General features: G+C 34.6%; 1 protein-coding gene across 1 annotated transcript; it reads left to right on the top strand.

The window, feature by feature from the left end:
- Positions 1-2,468: 2,468 nt before the first annotated feature.
- On the top strand, positions 2,469-8,932 carry LOC129220784 (GAS2-like protein pickled eggs). The gene is made up of 2 exons (XM_054855215.1): positions 2,469-3,131; positions 8,894-8,932. The coding sequence occupies exons 1-2, from the start codon at positions 2,469-2,471 to the stop codon at positions 8,930-8,932; spliced, it is 702 nt and encodes a 233-aa protein (XP_054711190.1).
- The last annotated feature ends 942 nt before the right edge of the window (positions 8,933-9,874 follow it).

Below are 9,874 nucleotides of genomic sequence, written 5' to 3'. Positions count from 1 at the left end.
CTTTGAAAATTTGAGATGCATTTGAATAAAAGTTTTGTTCAACAATGGTCTGATCAGCCATGAATTTCCAATTGAAGGCTCACCTAAATTTTGGCATGAAATTAGTTAAAAACAATTATATTTCACGTTCTAATTACCTTGGAACATTGGAACAAATTTTGTCTGATGAAGAAATATTAAAGGTTTTTGTAGATATTTTAAAATAATTTTTGCGAGCATTTTTTAATGTATTTTTAAAAAAATTTCCTTTTTCACATTGTTGGGTTTATGCCAAAATATTGATTAAAATTGGAGGAAACTAACAATTAAAAGAGCTAATTAATTAATTTGATTATAGAATATTGCATTGTCATCGGATCTGAGGTCGCGTGCCAAATTTCAAAAGAATCCGATCGCAGGAAGTGGGCGAAATTTGAGCTGCAAGATTCCGTTACAAGATACATACATTCATACATACATACATACATACAGGTGAAACTAATAAAAGCGTGTTAATAATAAAATAGGAATTTTATGTCCAAATCTAAGTGTCATAATTAATATATATATAGTTTTTACTTGAAATCTTCGCTAATTGTTACCGGAGGATTATGTTAAATAGCCAAACATAAAGCCGGAAGATTACGAATCCATCGATACCTGGTTTGATGGTCAGCACTGTCGTTCGGGAGAAGTAACTTGGACATACATACATACATAGTTACATACATAGGTACATACGCTCAGTTTTTAATTATATAAAATTACTCAAAGAACAAATTTTTTAAAGAATTTGAAAAAAGGATTAATTTTCGCCCCTTTTAATGTTTGACGAATAGATGTCCATCAAATCGTGAACTTAACAAATTTTCAAAACTGTCGCGGGGGGGGGGGGGGGAGAAGCTTTCTTCAAGGTCAAAAACTTTTTCTTCGAACTGGCTGCCATCCCGGGTTATACTCATCTGGGGAATGACAGCCCATATTTCTACTTCTCTCAATTTTTGATTTAAATTTTATTGCCTGCTTTAGAATTAATTTAAATATGAAGATAGTAAAATTAACTGCAATTATTGAGTGTTTTAATCAAGAAATCATATACTTATTTAATATAATATATTTTATTGCGAACCAAACTCATAGAAATAGTCTTTAGATTTAAAAAAATATTTATTACATTTTAATGAGTCTTTTGGATTCGCGCTTTCGCACTAAAAAATATTTGAATTTGCCGCCCTCTCAGAAGTTTCCTCCCGTGTAACGGGTCACCGACTTGCCTCCCCCCTTTCCCCCTTTAGATTCGGCACTGGATTTACCGTTGCTTAACTGGGCCTTGGAATCAGAATCCTATGATTCTCAGAATTGTATAGTTTTATTGGTTAATCAGCCAGTGTAAAGCATGTATATAAAATACTATTTCAGGAAATAGCATTTTTTTAAAAATCATCGGGGGAATTTTTTTTACTTAAATCATTGCTTGTTCGTTTTAATATTTATAAAGTAGCTTTTTTTATGACATTTTATTCTTCTGAATTCAAACAATAACAGTAAATACCTTAAATACCTTTTTTTTTTTTTTTACAGTTTTTTGGGGATACATTTCTTTCACTATTTTATAAATGACATCGAAGTAAAAAAAAAATATTTTATTATTTTCATTTGAAAGTAATAAATTCAGATTCAAAAACAACTTCTACTTAGAAAATATTGGGTAACAACACCGTTTGCTGACAGTTGCTGTTTCTTAAAGAAAGTTATAAACATAAGCAAACTAGCGGGTCGCCTCGGGTAGCCTGAACAGAAAGTGCAATAAATAATCAAGCCAGCTGATTGCCAATAACCAGGGCCGACGAGAATAGGAGAAGAATAAATTTAAAAGTTTTATGGAAAAAGGGGGCCCGGCGACGAAACTGACTAGGGTCCCTCTTTGGTTCTCGGCGGCCCTGCCAATGACAGCTATTTTTTAAATAGTAGCCCTTGGTCTTAATACATGTAAGCGAACCACTTGGCCGACAGCTTTTTGGAGAATCAGTGAAAATTAAAGAGAAGAAGCCGCAGTCGAAGTCGGCGTATTTTCTATAGACTCCTGCTCCACAGCCCTGGTTTTAAATCCCTTTCTTGGCCCTATGTCGTGAAGGCCCTTCGCAATTGCGACACAGTAAGTTCGTCACTCTCCCAACTCAAAAATTCAAGTTCGGGTTACGGGCGTCTCTGAACATGGTGATCCTTTACTTTTTTTTCTTTCATCCGTGTATCCATTAAACAAAGTTCTATTGCGAAAGTTTCAGCTTTTTTTCCCCCCTTTCTTGTTTTTAAGTTTTCCAATCAAAAACTACTGTTTGGGACGATTAAGTTTCGTTATTAGAACCACCTATCGCTTCGCGGACTCTCCGCTCAGTGCTCCTCCAGAGGTCGCTGTCGTCTCAACATTGGCGCAGTGGTCACGTGTATCGGTCCGCGGCTCTGCGGGATTGATCGCTCCGTCTCAGTCGATGGCCGTGTTCGAAGAGGAAGAGGAGGACGCGGGCGGCGGGCGACCGCTGCCGCCCCAGCGCCCCTTCCGCCCGTTCCGTAGCCACGAGGAATACCTGTACGCCCTGAAGGAGGACCTGGCCGAATGGTTGCAGGGGCTCTACGGGCTGAGCGTTTCGGCCGACGATTTTCTGGACGCCCTGGAGACCGGGGTGCTCCTGTGCCGGCATGCCAACCGCGTGATCGCAGCGGGGCCCCCAAGTGGCGGGGCCCCGGCCCTGATATACCGGCCCGAGGTGCAGCCGGGCACCTTCCACGCCCGGGACAATGTGCACAACTTCATCGCGTGGTGCCGGGCCGGGCTAAGGATCAAGGAGTGCCTGCTCTTCGAGACAGACGATCTGGTGATGCGGAAGAACGAGAAGAACGTGGTGCTTTGCCTCCTGGAGGTAGCGAGGAGGGGCGCCCGGCTGGGGATCCCGGCGCCCCTGCTCGTGCAGATGGAGCGGGAGATCGACGCCGAGATCGCGCGGGGCACGCCGCCCTCCTCCCTGTCGCTGAGGGGCAGTTCGGACGAGGGGGGCCACGAGGCAGACGACGATTCGGAGTACGAGCCCCCGGCGGCGGCGACGCCCCGGCAACAACAGATCATCACAAACGACCTGAGGTCCCTGCACGAAAGGGTGAGTGGATATATTTCCGTTTTTTTGCCATTCCGTTTTGAAATCGTGTAACTTCAAGGGTCCAACCAGAAGTTTCCTTGAGGGGGCTGATTCATAGAAGTCCTTACATATATGTACATCTAGCAAAACATAGAACAACTTGATGACGTTGTTGAAGCCAAAAATTTTTAAAAGGGATCTTAAATCCCTTACCATCATCCATAGTTGCATCCCTGTTGAACTACAGGTTTAACTTACAAGCTCCTGATTTAGCAACTTGTCTGACTTGCTAATCTTACTAAAGTGTTCCTTATTATTTTGAAACAAGTACTAATGTCATGAATGTGCACAAAATTCTAAAAATCAAGAAAAAAAATATCAGTCGACTATGAGTTATTGTCTAAAGCTTAAAATAATATTTTATATTTACTGTTTAAGATCGGAACACGCAAAGAAAGTTATCAGGAATTAACGGAGAAACTTATGACTAAGGAAAAGTTCGTAAGAGAACTCAATACAATAATTGAGGGATAAATCCTCAGAGGAGGATTCCACACACTTGGGGGCTGCTTTGTCTAACGAATGTTAACATTTTTTTATGCGCAGTTTTGGATCACTTACGGAATCATATAATATGAACCTACTATCTGTTGACAATTATTTCGACTTTATTATACGTTCTTTAGAAGCGTCTGATTAATTGTAGCGTTCTAATTTTTAATCAGATTTTAGAACATAATTTGATTTTTTTCATAGCTAAAAAATACGAGCAACAAGTGGAAACGATAAAAATTCCTTGACATAATTTTTATTTAAAAAACTCTTATACCTATTGGTACCTATTTCAAGTCACATTCACTTAAAGACTTTTCTGCAAGTGCTGTAGCTCTGCTGCAAAGCCACATTTACGTATTTCTTGTCGATTTTCCGACGAGCAATGCAGTCTGCTCTCCTACCAGTATAAATAGACGACAGTCGATTGATGGGATGACCCGATTATTTTTATGGCAGCATCACTTTGATGTTTCGATTCTGATGTCAAAAGGTTTATTTTTTTTATCAGGGTATCAATTTCACTTTTTTTTTTCGTATCTTTGATTTTGTTTTCTGTTTTAACCTTTTAAGGACAATGGGACATGTATCTTACAGTTTCCGTTTTTTTTTTTTAAATAAATTATCGAACACAAATAACTTGTGAATTATTTTTTTTTCGTATTATTGTGACATCAAAATCTTAATATTAGTGAAATGACAATAATAGTGATAGTAAAATAATAATAGTAATAAATATAAAATAATGATAATAATAATAAATATAATAATAGTAATTGTGTTAAAAAATGTTGGTGATAATAAATAATATAATAATAGTAATAACAATAAATATATATGTTAAAAAAGTTTTAAAGTCAAATTGTAACTAAATATTTTGTAAATATTCTGTTTTTTTTTTTTTTTTAAAAATACTGCAAATGAAAAATACACCTGCATTCCTTCTTTTAATACCTCTACATTTATTCAAGAATAAGGGAAAGTGAAGATGAATAGAATGGTGGGAGGTATGGAACAGCTGAATTTTTGTACCCCCCTCCCCAAAGGGGGGAAATTATATTTAACTTGCCCAACAGATTTATTATAATCTGATACATCTAATGGACAAGCTACGAATATATTTTCACATTTGATTTCAACATATAAATGCAGCTGTCCCATTCCTCCCGACTCTTTGCTACTATTTAACTGAAGATTAAATGTAGGTAATGACTTTACTATCGAGTGTAATATATTTATCAAATTTTGGAAAGTAGTTGTTGCTTTGGTTCTGTTGTGAATGAAATAGTCTCAATCACAACATCATCATTTACATAAAATCCGCAGAACCAATTTTCAAAAAACTTGACATACGCATTATTTGTATCGCCATTTAATAGTTTTATGTAGGCATAAAAAATCTCCATTCTCTGCCGCAAAGCTTTTGGTACTTAAAGAGTTAACTAACTAGGAATGAAACAGAGAACTTGACCGACACCAAACATATTTTATGACAAAGGAATTACGTAGGGGAATGTGGGGCAAAGTGAAATGATTAAGATGACTGGTTTTTTTCAAAATGAACAAATCGGAAATTTTTTTTGAAAATTACAGTACATAAAGAAAGAACATTGTATTTTGCAATAAAACGTGCGTTAAACCAGTATCTTTTGTTTTTGGCATTAAATTTGTGTCTTCAAAAAAAAAAAATGGAAAATTTTCACCTATTTTTTTATGTGGCAAAGTGAAAATAAAATTTTTTTCTAATGAATTACTATATTCTATTCGGTTATGAAACATATTTTTGATCAAGAGAATCAGTAAATAAAAGGTTGAATGAAAACTTAAAAGATAATGACACGATAAACGAATAATTAAATGAATTAATCAATTAATAAATGGAGAAAAATAAATAAGCGTGTAAAAGAATGAATGAATAAGAAAATTGGCGAATGAATCAATAAATAAGTGAATTACTAAATGAAGAAATGTAATTGAATTAATTAATAAATGAAAGCGTAAGTGATATATATTAAATGATTGAGTGTGTAAATGAAACAAACTATTTCACTTTGCCCCGTATGTACTTGTCTAATTGTGCAATTTATTTAAAAGACAAAAAATCTTAATATTAACTAAATTAATACTGCATTGAATATTAGGAGCTCTCAATTAGTATTTAAAATGTTAATAACAAGAACGTTTTGATTTTATAGTAGCAAAAATAATTTTTGACTTGCAGCAAAATATTACAATATAAGTATCAATTTTTGAAAATTGCTTGTATTACCAAATGCTTTAATCATCGGCGGTATTTTTTTAATGAATGGAATAGACTACATATGGCACTATATAGTTAAAATAATACCAGACAGGTGGAGCAAAATGCATAGTAAATATTTCACCATTTCGCTTTGCCCCGCTATTTCACTTTGCCCTATATTCCCCTACTTGTGTTTAAATAACAGAAATATGTAACTTTTAGTACGTAATAATAAACAATATGAGAAGAAAATGTAGATTTCTTTACCAATGGGCAGTTTTCAATAGTTATTTTCGTGAAGTAATTTATTATCCTGCCTTTGACGTTGACAAGAATGTATGAAAAAAAAAATGAATAAATGAAAATATATAAATTAGAATCCAACCTTTCGATGTAATGGCACTAATCTTTCCGCAATAGTTCATTACGCACATGCCAACAACAACACTAATGCATGGAAAACAACTTTGAATGATGATCAAATTATTGGAATTAGTGCTGCGAAAAACTTTTTACAATCCACGGAAAACTCGTGATGACTGAAAATCACCGCATTTTGTACTGAAGCTGTTAGATAATTAACAGAGCACACATTAGTCTGGTTCAAAATTCAACAGATTCTGTTCCTAGATTTTAATTTTTTAAAGGATTCATTGATTTTTGCGGAGATTCTATTTTTGAGATGCGAAAGCTTCTGTTTCTGAAACTGATCTTTTTGTGATCCGTCTGTTATAGAGGTTGATATTGCTGCTTACGATCTGTTTCTAAGATGAAAGCTTTTGCGAAGGGTTCGTTTTGGAAGCAGAAATTTTTGTTATGAGTATGTTTTTGATTTTGGTATTTTTTGAAGGGTTTAATTTTGCGGTTGGGATTAGTGATTGCAATACCGATATACCGAATACCGGCATTTCGAGCTATTTTGCAGTTTCGTAATACCGGTATTTGCTGAAGTAAAATACCGGTATTTTTGGTATTAGCTAAAAATAATCATCTTTCAGTTAAAGTTTTCGATTTAACTTATTAGATACACGTTGTTATTTTATAGGTGCATACCTTTTTCAATGAAACATTATCAAAATCAATCTATTTATGATACTTAAGCACGAGAAAATAGAGTATAATTGGATGAAGGGTTTTTATGGCTTTTTGTGCACCATGTTTTTATGTTTTTAATATCCTTGATTGCTCACTAGCCTTTTTTGTAAAAGTGAATTTCAAGTGTTGTTACAAATGTATTTGTGCTATGAATTATATATTCCAACCATCAGTTGCAACAATATTTTATGACACATATCTTTTAACATTTGACTCAGCTGTACTGAATTTTGAGAAAAACCTTTTTTAATATTTGACTCAACTGTACTGAATTTTGAGAAAACCTTTTCCTTTTTAATGTAATAAATGTCACCGGTATTAGAGCACTGTTTTCTCTCGCTATTTTGCTGTATATTTGTCGAGATAACACTTAGCAATTATATAGTACCTCAAAAGTTTGCATAGAGGAAAGGCACAATCAACTGGAACATATTTTCAGATCTTTTCATAATTGTAAATAATTTTTCAAAGAAAATAAAAACGAAAGCGATAAAAAGACACTACAAAAAAATCAAGTTTAGTTAAGTGCAATATAAATTTCAAACCAAAGGGTTTATAAAACACAAGCCTATCCTGATCAAGAGAAAATTGTTGAGGATGATGTTAATATTCGAAAAGAATTGTCTCTCGAAGGGAAATTATAACTGGGTGTATTATACCCCCCCTTCCCAAAAAAAAATGCCCAGAATAGAAGAGAAACACGCGCATTATTTACAGTATTACCGACTAGCAGGAATTCATAATGAGTATTTTCAACTGCAAACAATCCGTACCCTAAAACGAGTTCCAAGCTTACTGACAATTCAATATATGCATTATGCTTCTAATTTTCATTTATTTCTTATTATAAAATTTGTTTCTTCATTTTATATTTGTTCACAATACATTTACTTAAATAATGAACTTTTTGCACAAAATTATGAAATATGGCAAAGAAACAATATTTAAAAATCATTTATTGAGAAATTCCGACCGGTATTAATACCGGTATTCTGGTATCACGTTCTAAAAATACCGAACACCGGTACTATTGCATATTGAGTCTGGTATTGCAATCCCTAGTTGGGATATTTCATATCTGTCATGATTCTTTTTTATGATCGCGAAATTTTGAGGGTTCTTTTTTTGCGACACAAAAGGACCTTGTTAGTACTAATCATTTATAGAGCAATTCTGTTTAGCAAACAAAGTGTATACTCTGAAGTGGATACCGTGTAAAGAGCAAGTAATAGAAAGATTCAATACACTCCTTTCAACTTAAAGTAATAACCTTAAATAATTGTTCTTAATAATTTTCGATAAAACCGGTTACAGCGTGCTCGAATTTAAAGCTCAATTTATTAGCAAATGGATGGTCTGCTAAAGCTGTCAGAATTTTTTCCTGCTCTGGAAAAATTAAGTAAAATTATGGTTCATAAAGTTCTTAAATGTTTGTCAAATGTATTCTTAAAGCTTCTTAAACAATCATCGTTAGGGCTTTATGTTCGGGGTATAACCCTCCTATACCGAATACGATTAAAAATATTTGCATAACTAACATGAAGATCCCTTAATATCAGTCGATATATTAAAACAGTGGCGTAGCGAGAATTTTTCAGGGGGACAGGTATAGGAATTTTTTTGAGGTTAAAGGCCGAAATGCGTAATTTTATACCCTTGCTTGTGTGTTTCTCAATATACTTAGGTGCTTTTTAGGAAGGAGGGAGGCTTACACTCCCCCCCCCTGGCTGCACCACTGTATTATAGTATATAATACTAAGAAAATTTAGGAATTTCTTTGTTTACCATGAAGAATAAACTGTAAGAATATTCCTCTGTAATCTTTCCGAGTCTCGTTTTTTTATGATGCCTTGTTATAACGAATAAATATGTTGTTATTTTTATATTCTTCTAGAAATGGGTTCGTCGGCACCATCAGGTGTACCTGCATTGAACTTACTCATCAGTTAGCCCGTATCAACATTAAAACTGTAGCGTACCCATGGTTACTGGCAGCGATATTGCTTGTAACTATTTAGTAAACTTGCAAATGACCGTTTTTGTCAGAATCAATATTTCCACCTGTTGAAAGGGTTGCAGTTGTTAGGCTGAGTAACCGCAGCCTCACTGGCGCGTCGGACGTACCCTTTCCATGACGCATCCACTCCTGACGGGTATTTCCCACGTGTTCTCCCAATATACTATAGTTTCCAGCAATTTTCCAAACATTAGGCTAAAGTGTAGATAAATGTTTGACTCAGCTGTTGGATTTGGGGAAGAACTAATTGAAGGGGAGTGCCTTTCTAGAATATGTAATTCAAGGGAAGATAATTCGGAATCTTGTCACCCCGTTTCAAATCATATTGCGTGTTTATATTGGCTAATAGTCGCAAGCAATTATCTTTCCAGTACAAACACATCCAAATTAAATATTTCGCAAATTTGTAATGAAAATACACACATTAACACATCGTTTAAGCATAAGAACTGGAGCTATTTTCTGTTTTAATAAATTATATCACACCAAGCGGTTTAGCCTCACATATTTCAATACGCGCTAAAAAAAAAAAATTCAATGTGTTTACTAGTTAGTTCTTGTTGTCTAAATTGATAATTCATACGTAAAGTTTGAAAAATTTTCTTTTAAGTTATGAAATTTGAATGACTTGTCACTACTGAGTTTTTACGCTACCATGCACCAGTTATGTAAGCTAAGTAAGCTAACTTTGTGAGAGTTTTGTGGCAAGAATGAGCTTTAAATTAAGATTTTATGTCAATAACTAGTACGTTTTTCCAACTTTTGAATTTTGTCACTTTCCTTGGCGGGGTACGATACATTAAATTTAAAAACACATAAAACTACTTCCATCGTTAGTCTGCTTACTCATTTTCGGCG

The sequence above is a fragment of the Uloborus diversus genome, chromosome 4 (genome assembly GCF_026930045.1).
Source record: "Uloborus diversus isolate 005 chromosome 4, Udiv.v.3.1, whole genome shotgun sequence".
Classification (NCBI taxonomy): domain Eukaryota; kingdom Metazoa; phylum Arthropoda; class Arachnida; order Araneae; family Uloboridae; genus Uloborus; species Uloborus diversus.
The sequence above is the reverse complement of the archived record's forward strand: the minus strand, read 5'-3'. Positions and strand labels throughout refer to the sequence as shown.

Coding starts and splice junctions, on each gene's coding strand:
- LOC129220784 (XM_054855215.1), top strand. CDS start 2,469: ATGGCCGTGTTCGAAGAGGAAGAGGAGGACGCGGGCGGCGGGCGACCG. Junction 3,132..8,893: donor TGAGGTCCCTGCACGAAAGG/GTGAGTGGATAT, acceptor ATATTCTTCTAG/AAATGGGTTCGTCGGCACCA.